This window comes from Octopus sinensis, linkage group LG13 (assembly GCF_006345805.1).
Source record: "Octopus sinensis linkage group LG13, ASM634580v1, whole genome shotgun sequence".
Classification (NCBI taxonomy): domain Eukaryota; kingdom Metazoa; phylum Mollusca; class Cephalopoda; order Octopoda; family Octopodidae; genus Octopus; species Octopus sinensis.
The window spans coordinates 54820933-54837683 of NC_043009.1; the positions used below are offsets into that span (position 1 = coordinate 54820933).

The 16751-nt window shown below is 38.5% G+C and overlaps 1 protein-coding gene across 4 annotated transcripts in view; it reads right to left on the reverse strand.

The window, feature by feature from the left end:
- Window positions 1-16751, reverse strand: part of LOC115218551 (myotubularin-related protein 6) — a 244786-nt gene that overhangs the window by 11334 nt on the left and 216701 nt on the right. For all 4 annotated transcript variants that reach the window (XM_029788434.2, XM_029788431.2, XM_029788433.2 and 1 more), the window contains exons 7-9: window positions 6769-6901; window positions 2076-2185; window positions 1-121 (exon numbers count right to left, since the gene is read on the reverse strand). The exon at window positions 1-121 is cut by the window's left edge and continues 2 nt beyond it. In XM_029788434.2, coding sequence (XP_029644294.1) covers window positions 1-121; window positions 2076-2185; window positions 6769-6901 — 364 coding nt within the window. The remainder of the gene's footprint in view (window positions 122-2075; window positions 2186-6768; window positions 6902-16751) is intronic.

The window sequence follows — 16751 nt, forward strand, 5'->3', positions numbered from 1 at the left end:
GAAATCCTTTTAATGTTCTATAGTAAGGGTCCAACATGAGAGAAGCCAAAGAACATGTTTGAGCTGTGCGGTCCCAACCATCTGAACAGTGTACAAGGACACTGACACCTTCAGAGACAGCCTTCAAAATATAACGGGGAAAAGATGATTAAACTGATAGGAACAAATCAATTACACACACCTCACAACACACACATTTACACTTCAACAATCAAATACACACACATCTGACCACACACATACACACTTCACCACACATGCACTCATACCTCACCATGCACATACATACATCTTACCATACACACACACACACCCTGCCACACACTTTGCCACATACATACACATACCTCACCATAGGTATGCACATCTCACTACACACACACACCTCTCACTGCATACTCTCTTTTACTTGTTTCAGTCATTTGACTGTGGCCATGTGAGCACCGCCTTTAGTCAAGCAAATCGACCCCAGGACTTATTCTTTGTAAGCCTAGTACTTACTCTATCGGTGTCTTTTGCTGAACCGCTAAGTTATGGGGACATAAACACACCAGCATCAGTTGTCAAGTGATGTTGGGGAGACAAACACAGACACATAAACACATACATACATATATATATATATATACATATAAACGATGGGCTTCTTTCAGTTTCCGTCTACCAAATCCACTCACAAGGCTTTGGTCGGCCCGAGGCTATAGTACAAGACACTTGCCCAAGGTGCCACGCAGTGGGATTGAACCTGGAACCATGTGGTAGGTAAGCAAGCTACTTACCACACAGCCACTCCTACGCCTGTGCATATACATGCCTTTATTGTTGCCAATGTCTCTATAACTCCATTTTTAGTGGAGAATGTACAGCCAGAGAAATTTCTATTGCTAATATCTATACAGCCTTTGCTAATCTGTATAGTTCTACTTTAATTTAACCCTTTAGCATTCAGTTTAATCCACCAAATGCAATGCTTTTGCATTCACATTGTTTTTAACTAACCATGCATTAGCTCATAGCTTTGTGCTTTCGATGATGTGATTGTTAATTTTTAGAATTACACTGTAGGGTAGATTTGAGAAGCTAGATCTGGCCAGTTTGAACATAAGACAGGCAGAATATTTGAGCCAGATATGGCCAGTTTAAATGCTAAAGAGTTAAATAGAGCAAAAGAAGTTAAAATCAGAGTAAGTAAATATTAGCCTCGGCACCTGTGCAGGTGGCACGTAAAAAGCACCCACTACACTCACGGAGTGGTTGGCGTTAGGAAGGGCATCCAGCTGTAGAAACACTGCCAGATTAGACTGGGCCTGGCGCAGCCTACTGGCTCCCCAGACCCCAGTTGAACCGTCCAACCCATGCTAGCATGGAAAACGGACGTTAAACGATGATGATGATGATGAAGACACACAGAAAAGAAATTATAAAATACAGAGAGTGGATTTGCTGTATGAATCCCAAACTTGAATTAATGGCATTAGGAAGAAGGTAGAGGAATCATTTTCTTGAATACTTCACAACAGAGACATCTAATAGCTGAGTGTGACTGCAATGTAACATACAGCCGAACACCAATATATCATAAATCTTTTATCTTTTAATAGTTTTAGTCATTGGACTGCAGTCATGTCGCAGTGGTAACCATAGAAAGCATGCCAAATCAGACTGGAGTCTGGTGCATCCTGCCAGCTTGCCAGCTCTGGTCACACCATCCAACCATTGCCAGCATGGACAATGGACGTTAAGTGATGATGATGATGAAGTTGACTACAGTACTTACTTATTTAAGTCTGGTACTTATTCTATCAGTCTCTTTTGCCAAAAATGCTACATTACGGGACATAAACAGACCAACACTTGTTGTCAAATAGTGGTGGGGAGACAAACACACACACATGACAGGCTCTGATAGTTTCTGTCTACCAAATTCACTCACAAAGCACTGGTCAGCCTGAGGCTAAAGCAAAGGGTGCTACACAGTGAGACGGAACCCAAAAAGCATGTGGTCGCAATGCAAGCTTCTTCTTAACCACAGCTCAAACCAACAACAACAACAAAAATAGAAAAAACAGATTTACTTTAGCAATGAAAACTGAAGTTTCCATGACAGCTCGCACATGCTTTAACCAGCCACTGCTCTCCAGACCTGATAGGAATGCAGACATGGAAGGATTCTTCAACTCACAGACTGAAAAATGGAAAAAGAAAAAAATAAAGGAAAACCATAACAAAGAATTAATAAAGACAAAAAAAAAAGATACAAAAAAGATACAATAATAAAACAAGAAAAATAGCAGCAAATGACAGAAGCTGACTTGCATATAATTAGTTTGGTTTACTTTTGGTCTGAAGAAGAGAATTTTGTGAGAAACAGTTAATAAAACATTTATATGAAATAAGTAGGCTTTAGTATAACCAATAGGTACTAAATCATTCAGCGAATACTCATTCAAAGTAAACAGAGATAATAATTTCTTTTGTCTTGGCACACAAGACTCTTGTTTTCATTGATTTTGTCCTTCTAAGTGGTATATTATTGGCATATTGATTTCTTCCTTGGACACAAGGCCAAATTTCATTCAAGTAGGGCATTATAGATAACTGGATCAGCTCCAGCATATGACACACACACCTACATTAAGTTCTCTGAGGTAAGATAAAATTTTGAAAAGATACAACAGAGACAACTGCACAATCCATCTCAGTATTTTACTGAGACGTATATTATCTCCTTTGAAGGGGGCAAGTAACAGTGACATTTGAACTCAGAGATAAAACTTCATAATGTAAGACATTTAGTTTGATTCTTTATTGTGTTTGCCAACTCATTGTTTTGTGGTAAGTAGCTTGCTTACCAGCCACATGGTTCCGGGTTCAGTCCCACTGCGTGGCATCTTGGGCAAGTGTCTTCTACTATAGCCTCGGGCTGACCAAAGCCTTTTGAGTGGATTTGGTAGGCGGAAACTGAAAGAAGCCCGTCGTATATATATGTTTGTGTGTCTGTGTTTGTCCCCCCAACATCGCTTGACAACCGATGCTGGTGTGTTTATGTCCCCGTAACTTAGCGGTTTGGCAAAAGAGACCGATAGAATAAGTACTAGGCTTCCAAAGAAGAAGTCCTGAAGTCGAGTTGCTTGACTAAAGGTGGTGCTCCAGCATGGCTGCAGTCAAATGACTGAAACAAGTAAAGGAGCAATCTGAGGAAGATGACGTCATTCTTGACCCAAGCAAGATTTGAACATGAAGATGTAAAACAGCAAACAACATGCTTTAGCTCATTGTCTTACAATAAAAAAAACAAGTAAAGTAAATTCACAGACATTATTGTCTTGGGTCTTAGGACTCTTAGGGCCAGTTACCTGGTTTCCATAACATATAAATGACTGGATTCACAACATTTGCACCTGAATGGGACACAACTCCATTGCAGGGCTGCTCATTTACAGCTGAGTGGACTGGAGCAATGCCATATGAAATGAAGTATTTTGCTCAAGAACATAACACATCACTCAGTCTGGAAATAGGAAACCATGATTTTGCAATCATGAGTGCAACACCTTAACCACTAAGCCATGCACTTTCACTGTCTTACAGCACATATGTTATTAATTTTTATACTCTTAGGAGGATGATGTCATGTTTGACCACACCAACAATTTGAGCTTGTAAATCTAAGACATCAAATCATCTCTAAGTCAATGACCAAGCCTATACCTTTGGCAGCACCTGTAAGACCTTCTTCAGGTTAACTGAAAATTATTGCCGACTGCTTGTGGCCAAGCTTTATTTTAATACAATGAATACAAGTTTAATCCTTTGCCTGTCCTGTGTATCGCATGTGAGACACAAGACATATTTCCCTATCATCCATGCATCATATACAATACATGAGTAACTTGGTGCTTATGAAAGGATGTTTTATCTTTCTTACTCAGAGCATATGAAACAAGGGCTAACTAAAAATCTGAAAACAAGCATGTTAGTGTAAGACAAACTTATAAAAATACTTTGGAACAAAGGGTTAAAGAGGTGAATTATTGACCTTCATGATCACTGGTTCAAATCTCATAACAACCATTGTGCAATATATATCTGAAAATATATGGTATGTAATTTTGCTTGCTTTATTTTGTTTGTCAGATGAACAAAACAGCCCTAGTCCAACTTCATTGTTAAATGGTTAGCAGTAGGAAGATTATCAAACTATTGTCTGGAAGAGCATCTCATTCTTGTTAACATCAATATATATGTATAAAAAACACACACACATCATCATCATCATCATCGTTTAACGTCCGTTTTCCATGCTAGCATGGGTTGGATGGTTTGACCGGGGTCTGGGAAGCCAGGAGGCTGCACCAGGCTCCAGTCTGATCTGGCAGTGTTTCTACAGCTGGATGCCCTTCCTAACGCCAACCACTCAGTGAGTGTAGTGGGTGCTTTTTACGTGCCAGGGGAGGCTGGCAACGGCCACGATCAGTTGGTGGTTTTTATGTAACACCAACATGGAAGCCAGTCAAGGCGGCGCTTGACAAATACAGAAAAAGATGTTCGGTTATTTGTTACTGATGTGAGCTCAAAATGTGATTCAGTGGAGTGTAGCAGATGAGTGACACTACATATGAGTCAATGCTTTATCTGTTGCCAGAGTGAACTTAAAATGTGGATCAGCAGAGAGGAGTAGTTGAGTGACACTTTGAGTTAAAATATCTATTGCTAGTATGAACTCAAAATGTGGATCACAGGGACATAGTGAATGATTGACTCAGCTAATTTCAGTAGCAAGTTAATAAGTGTTTTTTTTTAATTAACTTAACCCTTTTGTTACTATGCATCTGTTGAAATACACTGCCTCTATTTTGATTAATCTTAAAAATAATCTTGTCCTTTTTAATCTGGTGTTTGGAACAAGAGGCTTAACCACAGATGTTCTATATAAAAGTAAACAAAGGTTATTCAATGAAAAGGATCGATCAGCAAAGTTGAAGATCAATATTCAAATTGAATTGAAATTTAATTTAGGGATTGCTCAAAATTGAACAGTAAATAACTGTTGTTGTCATTATTTAGCCCGGGGTCAATCCCAACTGAAGGGACCTATAATCAAAGATGCTTTAGCCCATCCTTTTCTCAAAGCATTGCTCATATAGAGGTTCATTACCCAATACATTCCTCCTTTGATAGAATCTTAACTGCTATTTCTACCAGGCTAAGTAACTACAAAAAAATTTCCTTGTTAGATTTTGAGAATTCAAGTTATAAATTGGAGATGCAAATAGGATGATTAAAGGGGAAAAAAATTTCAAAAGTGAGCAAATAGTGAGAACTGAACCCATGTTTTCTTATTGATATCATAGTGCTTTAAATGTGATAAAAAAAATCAATACATTGGTACTATCGACAAATCAGAAAGAAGATCAATGCATTGGGATAATCAGTAAACCAAAAAATCAATATGTTGGTACTATCAACAAGCAGGCAATCAATCCATTTGCATCATAAACAACAAGATCAATATATTCGCACCATCATCAAATAAATCAATAGAAACAAGCCAATAAGAGAGTTTCTACATAGTTGCTAAAGCTGCTAGAAATAACAGCCAAATATCACTTATGCTACACACTATCACCTTAAAAATGACACATTGGGTAAAGTAATCTGGATTATGTTGTCTGAAAAAATATAGGATGGCCATGGGTGGTATATCTTTGATTAAGGTATCCTTTATCGAGGCTTACCTGGGGTTAAACAACATCAAGAGAATTAGTACCAACATCACTCAGAAGATCGATAGAATTGGATCAATATAGTTCAGTTAAAGTGAAAATATATTTCCAGACACAGACAGCTACAAGGTTAAAAGTTTATTTCTTACTGACGGTGTCATGTTGAAATCTTGGGTAACGTACTTAACTTGTCTAATTATAAATTTAACAGTATAAATTTATATAAGACATCAAGAAGCATCAATTCAATACAGAAAAGTGCAATCCCATGAGATGCTGATTAACAAATAGCTGGGACCCGAACAGATGCTACTATGAAAGGTTAGATTAGACCTGGGATCAATAATGACTGAGAGGTGGTCCCTCAAACCCCCAAACCCTGGAACTACCAGATGAAGTTTAAAGTCACACCTAGGACATAGACATATATACCATAAATCCTCGAGTATAATACGCAGGGGATTTTTAGGGGGCTGTACCTATGAAAAACTTAAACCTTGTGTATAATACGCACCCCTTCTCTAACTTGAGTCGTGCATAATTAAGCCAGCAGCACCTAGTCGAACAAATACTTCCGCATATGCATAATACAATAATGGTGATGTTCTTAACTGTTATATGGGAATGTAAATATGTTTGCAAATTGCTTTTGTTACATGTTATTCTGTGTTCTGAATACTTTAATTTTAATAAATGGTGCTTACTGCAAGTTATGGATGATTCTTTTATGACTTCATTGGAAGGCTTCATCAGGCCCAGTCAGATCTGGCAGTGTTTCTACGGCTGGATGCCCTTCCTAACGCCAACCACTCCGTGAGTGTAGTGGGTGCTTTTTACGTGCCACCGGCACAGGTGCAAATGCGTCTGAATAAACATTGCCGGACAGCAAATAGAGACTAGGACATTGCTTAGAAAATATTTTTCATTTTAAGCCTCGTATATAGTACGCACTAGGGATTTTGACCTTTAAATTTTTTTTGGGGGGGGGGGGGGGTGATGCGGATTATACACGAGGATTTATGGTAATAAAAGATTAAAATACCTTCAAGAAGTTTTTGTAAGCTACTCCTCATCACATGGATATTCTCAATTCCCAAAAATTGGAACTTGATGTTGGAATAGAAGCTTTCCTTTTCATAGCCTTTCCCAGCAGCTTTGTTAGCAACAGCATTGATCTACAAAAACAATGACAACAATTCTTTTAAGGATTTAATCTTTTTGAGTCAAATATATATATAAAAATAAAAAATACAAACAAATTAGGTAACATTTTTTCTTTCCAACCTAAAATAATAAAACTGTTTCAAAAACAAAAATGTAATCATAATCATCACCTTTTCATTGTTTTACAACCCACTTTAACACAGCATTGATAATGTTGATGATGATGATGATGGTGGTGGTGGTGGTGATGATGATCCTTTCCACCAAAGGCACAAGGCCTGAAATTCTGAGGGAGGAGGCTACTTGATTATATTAACCCCAGTGCTCAAAAGGATGACAGGCACAGTTGGCCTCAATGGGATTTGAACTCAGAATGTGAAGTACAGATACAAATACCACAAAATATTTTTCTGGTGCTCTAACACTGTTTGGGCCGAACGGAAATACAAAAACTATTACAAGATAACAACAGTAGGACCAGTAAAAAGATTAAACAAAAGAGAGCTGATAAATATAATGAAGAACTATAAAAAATATATATATACAAGAAAAAAGCAAAAGCCTTCCCCAAATACAGAAGGAAAATAAAGTAAAAACAGGAGACCAACTACATTGAAATAACAGATTTTGATAAGGACAAATCAAGAACTGTAAAAGTAAAAAAAAAACCCCAGAAGACAACACCAAAATGAATTACCAAAATATACTGGAGATACAAATAGAAAGAAAGACTACTCCATGGCCAAAATCCTGTCAGACTTGACAGAGAGAAACTAAGCTGGAGTGATAGCTAACAATGGCTCAAAAGCCCTGGATTAAACATAAGCAAAAACAGAAGGCCTGACACTGCACAAGACCAGTGTATTGCTACACACATGTACAAAAATACAACAGTAAAAGAAGGTGCTAACAAAAAGTGCAGATAAAATAAGTACCAGTCAAGTACTGGGGTTGATGTAATCAACTTCCCCCTCCCCTCAAAAACTACTGGCTCTGTACCAAAATTTGAAACAATTATCCTCCCCGTCCTCCTCATTATGCGCAAAGTGACAAAACCGTTCAGTGTCCAGACATTGCTGACTTGTGGGATATGTCGGACAGCTGCTTTCACATGTGGGACAGATCCGTCTGTTGGCTGAGTCCATAGTGATGACTGCCCCACCACTCTCTTTCAATAGGACAGGCAAGGCAGTTTTCCTTTGCTTAGTGGCTGTGGTGAAAGAGGTTCTCTGGTGGATGAGGCTGAAATACATGAGGACAGATACTTATCTCTTTGGTGGAGGTCTCATTGACTTCCTTGAGTTTCACTTGGAAAGGAAATCAAAGGTGGAGAGGGAAGCGCTGTCCTCAAGTAGGTTTATTGAAAGGTGGGTGAAAGTAACGAAAATGACAAGAGTGGATGGTACCTCTCTAAGTGTAGACCTACAAGTCAGAGAAAGGGAATCAGAAGGGGGACTTGCTCTTGGTGTTCAGAGATATCTCAGACAGTGGGGTTCCTTGATTATCCCTAGAGGCCATCCTGAATTAGGAAGGCTACATCTCTATCATCCACCTGCTTTTTTTTAACCGTGCATACCATGTATATTTCCTTTCCTTTTCATTGTACACCATGTATGCTTTTTTTCTTTCATATTATTTGATCATTCCATTATATGTAAATCCCTACACTTTGTGTCTGTCTTTGTATTGTCTCTCTCATCCACCCTGCTGACAAATAAATGAAATTATTATCATTATTATTATTAGTAGTAGTAGTAGTAGTATCATTACTACTACTACTACTACTACTACTAGTGTTGGGTTAAAGTGAGTTGATGTAAAGCAATGAGAATGTCATGATAGTAACACCTTTTATTTTTTGTATTTTTCGTATGCAGCCAGCAAAATGAAATGGTTAACTACATCATCTCTGGCTGTCCAATATCATTGCCAAGTTTGAATATATGCACAGACACGATCAAATTGATAGCTATACCCGTTGGACAATACGCCAACAATTCAATGTGAAAGCAGATAAGAAATGGTATAAATATGTACTAAACACACAACTGGGCAATGACAAAGTTACAATCATCTGTGAAATGTCTAATCAAACTGATAGAGAAATCAAAGCAAACTTCCTGGAAAGAATAATCAAATGTGAATGAAAATGCATGCATGCTCATAGACATCATGATTCCCTCTAGTGTAAACATTGCCTGAAAGGAAGCAGAGAAACTATCCAAATACAAGGATTTCGAAATTGAAGAAAAGCGAGATATGTAAAAGTAAAAACAGTACAATTAATAAATGGAGCACTGTGTTTATTTTCAGGAAAATATGAGCAAAAGTATGAGACGTACCAGAGTTCACAATGTTACTGCCACTAAAATAGCTTAACTAGATATAGCCTAACCACCTGATGAGTGGCTGTGTGGTAAGTAGCTTGCTTACCAACCACATGGTTCCATGTTCAGTCCCACTGCATGGCACCTTGGGAAAGTGTCTTCTACTATAGCCTTGGGCCGACCAAAGTCTTGTGAATGGATTTAGTAAACAGAATCTGAAAGAAGCCTGTCGTATATATATATATGTATATATGTGTGTGTTTGTGTGTCTGTGTTTGTCTCCCCAATATTGCTTGACAACCGATGCTGGTGTGTTTACGTCTCCGTAACTTAGCGGTTCGGCAAAAAAGACCGATAGAATAAGTACTAGGCTTACAAAGAATAAGTCCTAGGGTCGATTTGCTTGATTAAAGGCGGTGCTCCAGCATGGCCGCAGTCAAATGACTGAAACAAGTAAAAAAAAAACAACAACTATTACAACAAATACTATGCACAATCATTACCCAACAATATAACCAACTAGCATTCCATCAAGGGTTTCAGTTGATCCAATCAATGGAACAGCCTGCTTGTGAAAGTAACATGCAAGTGGCTAAGCACTCCACAGACACGTGTACCCTTAACATAGTTCTTAGGGAGATTCAACATGACACAATGTGCCAAGGCTGGCCCTTTGAAATACAGGTACAACTCATTTCTGCCAGCTAAGTGAACTGGAGCGATATAAAATAAAGTGTCCTCCTCAATGTAAGCCAAATACCCTGACCATTTAACCACATGCCTTCAAACCCAACAGTATAACACAAACATATACTCCTAGATATTCAACATTCCTGTATGCCTGTGCTACATGGACACTGACAGCAGAAATCAAAAGAAGAATCCAGGCTACAGAGATGAAATGCTTCAGGAGGCTTTTGAGAATATCATACACAGATTGTGTCACAAACAAGGAAGTGAAAAGAATAAATAAGGCAGGCAATAGGGCCCTATGAGGAACTTCTTGCCACAGAATGAAACACAAGCTCAGGTGGTCTGGGCATGTCACCCACTTATCAGGGATGCCCAAAACAATCCTTCAGGGAACAGTCAAAGGTGGCAGATGCAGAGGCAGACAGAGAAAGAGGTGGGAAAACAGTATTTGTGAGTGGACAGGCCTAAAGATAAGAGACAGTGTGAGAGGCAGAAGACAGAGATGGGTGGAGGGATCTGGTAGCAAAGTCATTAGTGGTGCCCTAATGGTCAACCAGACTATAGAATGTGTAACGTAATGTAAATCACCATAATACCAATAACTCACACAACTGAAAACCATTAATGCTAAGCAAACAAAACATTATACACAATACATATGCACAGGCTTGGCTGTGTGGTTGAGAAGGTCACTTTGCAAACATGTGATTTCAGGTTCAGTATCACTACGTGACACATTGGGCATGGGTCTTCTACTATAGCTCAGAGTTGACCAATGCCTTGTGAGTGAATTTAGTAGACAGATATCGTATGGGAAACTGTCATGTGCATACACGTGCACATGTGTGTTACTGACATGCAAATTGTGTCGTTCCTTACCAGCCTTCTGTGGAAACATGTCTGGTCATGGGGGAATAATTACTTTACTTATAATAAAAACAACAAACAAACAAACTGCCAATCAATAAGATGAGGAAATTAAAACAGATTAGTTCAGGAGTAGATAGAGAACTGGTGTATTTTGGTAACTTATGACTTTCTTTAGAGAGACCTTACCTGTAAATAAACTTAACTAGATTTTAGTATTCACTGTGTGTAATGGGAATGTGTGTGTGTGTGTGTGCATACATTGAGTGTGCATGTGCATATAAATGTGTGAACCTGTGCATTTGTACATGAGTGATGAAGATAAATGCATGTTTCTTTGAACATACATGTGTGTGTGTGTGTGTCTGTGTGTCACGCATTACATGATTATGCTACTGTCATTCCAAAGTGCTTTGCGATTTGTTAACAGAAAAGAACTAAATAACAGCCTTGAAAGAAAGTTGTGTGTTTTCTATGAAGTTCCAATGAATACAAAAGAACTCAAAGCAAGCAGGAATAAAATAAAATGCAATTGAGGGGATAAAAAAAAATGTAATTTTTTTTTTCATTTATTACTTTTTTTCTTTTTTTTTTGTTGCTGTTCTTAAAATCTGTTTCAGATGATAAAAGAGACAAATAGTACATCGTCAGTTTCTTTTCAACTCACAACAAATTTCCAAATCTCCAACCCCTTACCTCTACAGTTATCCTTACTTTCTTTCTTTTCCCCCATTCAGCCTCACCCTATCACACATGCCCCCCCCACACACACACACATGCATGCATGCATACACACACAAACATACATGCAGGCTTGCATGTATGAATGTCAAACATTTCTTCTCTTGGGTCATTTCACAGGATTTGTTGCAGGTATAGGTGAGGGTATATGAATATGTGTATGCATGTGTGCACATGTGTGTGTGCATGCATGCATGTGTGTGTATGCATGCATGTGTGAGTGTGTGTGTGTAAAAGACACCACATGAAAAGGCAATTATTTTTTTTAATGAGGCAGTCATCACACCAGAATTAATGAAATTGTACAACATTATATAATCACTGTAATTGACAATGGATCCTTCACTGGTTTCCACAACAAGCATTCATTATTTGTTTGATCAGCTGAACTGCCTGCTCATTAAACTGGCAAAGTAAATGACTGATTATTTCACAGACGCGTGAACCCATAACATAATCCTTAGGCAGAATTAGCAGAAAAGTGGCTGAGTATTCCAAAGACACGTACTCCCTTACAATAATTCTCAGGCAGTATCAGTATGACAATATATGACAATGTTAGTTAGACCTTTGGATTAGACCAGCTACAAACCAAATGAAGGGGCTTCCACACAGTTTCTGCTTTAAATTTCCACATGCACTAAAAACTATTTTCCATGAATATGTGCTGCTGCAATTGGGATGCATCTGATACACCCATGCATCTTTTAGCTGCTGTTGTTGTTGTTTCTACAGCATTCACATCATTTCTATTTCCTCTGCTGCTCATGCACTGTGGTTACAATCACACCATGCACTGCGGTCACTATCACTCCTTCTGCCATACTTCAATATCTACTACTATATATTTGTAACTAATGCCTTACAGCTAAGGCCACTACATACACATCATCTCCACTATGACCACAAGGATGCCCTTCCTAACATCAATGGCATTCAAGAGTACACTGGATATTATGGGAACAACAGCAGAGAAGTCGTTATGCACTCAATATATTGGGTTGGTGCATAATTACTGCAGCTTTTTTTTCAACAAATTTTATTCAGCAAAAACAATAACAATATTTAACAAAACATCTTTAAATGATGCTCTGACTGTCTGCCAAGCAAATGGGAAGCAGTAATTGAAGTAGATGGTGAATATGCTCCAGAATAATCATTTAAAGATGTTTTTGTTGAATAAAATTTTTTGAGAAAAAGCCACAATAATTATGCACCAACCCAATATATATGCTTGGGCACAATATGAAAATTCCCCTCCAAAAAATTGATGTTAGTCTGCTTTTCCAAGATATTTTTTATGGAGAACGGACGTTAAACGACGATGATGAACTTTAATTTAAGAAACTTTTTATTCAAATATTGTGACTATGTCTTCTACCTTTTTACTTGTTTCAGTCATTAGATTGTGGCCATGCTGGAGCACTGCCTTGAAGAAATTTTAGTTGAATGAATCAACCCCAACACTTAATTTTTTGCTAAATTTGGTGTCTATTTTATTGGTCTCTTTTGACAAACTACTAGGATACAGGGACATAAACTGTTGTCAAGCAGTGATGGGGAACAAACACGTGTGTGTGCACACACACATACATACATACAGGATGGGCTTCTTCTAGTTTCCGTCTACCAAATCCACTCACAGGCTTCGGTCAGCCCAAGGCTATAGCCAAAGACACTTGCCCAATGTGCCATGCAGTAGGATTGAACCCTGAACCATGTTGTTAGAATGCAAGCTTCTTACCACAGAGCCAAACCTGTGTCTATAAAAATAACCAGTATCAAGAATCTTTTGCAAAAACACTTTTTTTTTTAAATGTGTGTATACTCTCTCACTCTCTCACACACACACACACACACAAACACACACAGAATAGTAAAAAGTAGAACGAGAAGAAAAGGACAAAAGAGAAATGTACTTGTATTGTGGTGTGTGTGTGTGTGTGTGTGTGTGTGAGAGAGAGAGAGAAACCCAAATCAACTATAGACAAGTTAATCAATAAACTTTTCAAAAAACTTGGAAACAATTTTGGCAGTTTTCCTCCATAGATTTACTTGAAAATATCCCAAACATACTCAAGATGCCAGAAAAGTAATTGGTTTACATCTGGACATCTCTAATGATGCCTAAAACGGTTTGGAAATTAATTGACACCAAAGGAAATTGTAATAATTAAAATAAAATAAAAATAAAAACAATTTTTTTTTTAATGACTATTTACATTAGACACCGAGTTATTTCTGTACAGAACGGGAAAATAGGAAAAACGTATTTATTTATTTATTTATTGAATATCATCATTATCAGCATCATCATCTTTGTCATCACTATTATCCTAGTCATCAAGCAGAAAGCTGGCAGGATTGTTACTGTGCCAGACGAAAAATGTTTCACAGCATCTCTTCTGGCTCTTAACATTTTGAATTCAAATACAGCCTTTCATGTTTTAGGGGCCAATAAAAAAAAAAACATACCAGTCAAGCACTGAAGATGATCTTACTAAATTACTCCTCTCCTTGGAATTGCAAGCCTTGTGCCAAAATTAGAAAGGCTTATTATCCTAGTCATCATAATAGCCATCATCATCATCATCACTGTTGTCAACATCATCATAAGTGCTGACATCATTATCTGCTAAAAGCAGTCTTTGTAGGAAACGGTTGGAAAATGACTGCCAACATTAGTTAGAGGCTGAATGCGTTCTATCAACAGTGTCTACACAGAATACTCAAGATCCTAAAATGATAGACGTCGCCCTTTCCAAGCCTAGCTAGGCTCGTGGGCCCAGTTTCCTGGTTTCTGTGTCGTATGTGTTCCCCCCAGCTGGACGGGACGCTAGTCCATCACAACGTTACTCAAGAAACAGGAAGAGAGAGTGAGAGAAAGTTGTGGCGAAAGAGTATAACAGGGGTCGCCACCACCCCTGCCGGAGCTTTGTGGTGCTTTTAGGAGTTTTCGCTCAATAAACAACACAACGCCCAGTCTGGGAATCGAAACCGTGATCCTCCGATCGTGAGTCCGCTGCCCTAACCACTGGGCCATTGCGCATCCACACTCAAGATCCTACAGTAACAGAATTACAAAACTGTAATGCCTTGAGAAGATCCACTCCATGCAGCCAGTAGGCAATCATAGCAGAAAGAAGGTGAAACTTGCATGCCAAGTTTCTCAACTGCCTAAAGGACAAATACTGAAGATAGCTATACAATGTGTACCACTAGAAGGACAAAGAAAAATAGAAGGAGGCCCAAGAAGACATGGTATGCCACTTTCAAAGAAGATCTGAAGCAACTTAGCATCACCTGGGAAGATGCAAGCCACAATTCAAAACTGGAATTGTTGGAGATATTTTAATGCTTTATGTAGAGGCCAACTGTGCTGCAGAACTAAGGCTAAAGCTAAGGCACTGTTATCTCCATCATCATTATTTCAATGAATTTCAATTTTTTGTTGTTGGGTCTCAGAGGTAATGACAAGTGACAGACTTCTAGTAATTTGCTGTGCTTGAGAAGACACATCTGTGGCCAGTGCCGGTGACACGTAAAAGGCACCAGTGCCAGTGACATGTAGAAGGCATTTATGCCAGTGGCACATAAAAGACACCCAGTACACACTGTAAAGTGGTTGGCATAGGGAAGGATATCCAGCCATAGAACCCAAGCCAAAACAGACTTGAGCGTGGTGCATATCTCTGGTTTACCAGCTCCAATCAAGCTGTCTAACCCATGCCAGCATGGAAAATGGACAGTGTATGATGATGTTTTATTCAAACTGTTCTTATAACGGACTGAATTACTTAACTACTTTTCCTAAGCATAGTGATCCATCAAATCTTTGGGATCACAAAGTAATGTTTCGGCAAATCCCTGACCATCACAAGGGATCACTATGGCAATATTACTCACACAGTTTGAAATGTGATGTTGCTCATAGTAAGTACCATAAATCCTCAAGTATAATCTGCATTTTTTCCCCAAAATTTAAAGGTCAAAATCACTAGTGCGTACTATATACGAGGTTAAAAATGAAAATTGTTTTTTAAGCAATGTCCGAGACTCTATTTGCTGTCCAGCAATGTTTATTCAGATGCATTTTGTGATGTCGGGCGTGAAAATACCTTAAGCTAAGCCTGAAAGCAATGAAGTCATAAAAGAATCATCCATAACTTGCAGTAAGCAACATTTATTAAACGTTATTACTGTTATTTCTTTATTTTCTGCAAACAAAATGCACAAAAAAGCTACACGTTTGCATTATGTTATATATACAAAAATAATAAAGGATGTTACCGTATACAGTTTTACAAACCAAGGACGTTATATAAACCTCCTTGACTCAAGTCAGAGAAGGGGTGCGTATTATACACAAGGTTTAGGTTTTTCAGAGGTACAGCCCCCTAAAAATCACCTGCATATTATACTCTAGGGAGGACTATACTCAAGGATTTATGGTAATGAATCTCTATACACACACCACACCTCACAGAGCACCAAGATCACCATCAACAAACAGAAACAACAAAATCGATATATCGAACTAGAACCTATCGACTCTTGACCCAAAAGTCTAATACATTACCTACTGGGCCACTTTGATCCTCACCCTAACCTCACTTCTTACACAACTACACACACCTCTACAACTTTAAAATCATCACCATGACCACCACCACTACCACCATATACCACTCTATCTCCAACACGATAGAGTGGCATGCAGTGGTGATGGCAATAGTGTAGAGGTGAGATGATGGTGGTGGTGGATGTGATTTACAGGTGACATGGTGGGGGTGATGATGAGGGGTGTAATGGTTTAGAGGTGATGGTGGTGGGTGCAACGGTGAAGAAGGGGAGTGTGTACATTGTGGTTGAAGGCAAGGAGCAACAGTTACAACTACACAGTAGTGGAAAATGGAAACATGGTGGAAGTTACAGTGGTATGGCACTGACCACTGTGCATGAAAAGTAGTAGTAGTAGTGGTGGTGGTGGTGGTAATATGAATGTTGTGGAAGCAGTAGCAGTAATAATAGCAGCAGCAGCTTCTAGTGTGAGACAGAGAAGGGGGTGGAGTAGAAAGTGAGAGAGGATGAGTAGAAAGAGAGAGGGAGTGAGAGCAAGTAGAAAGAAAAGAAAAGTGATTAAGTAGAGAGAGAAAGAATGAGAGTAAGGTGAGAATGAGAGTAAGTACGGAGAGAGGAGAGAGATGGGGACAGAGAGAGAGAGAGAGAAATC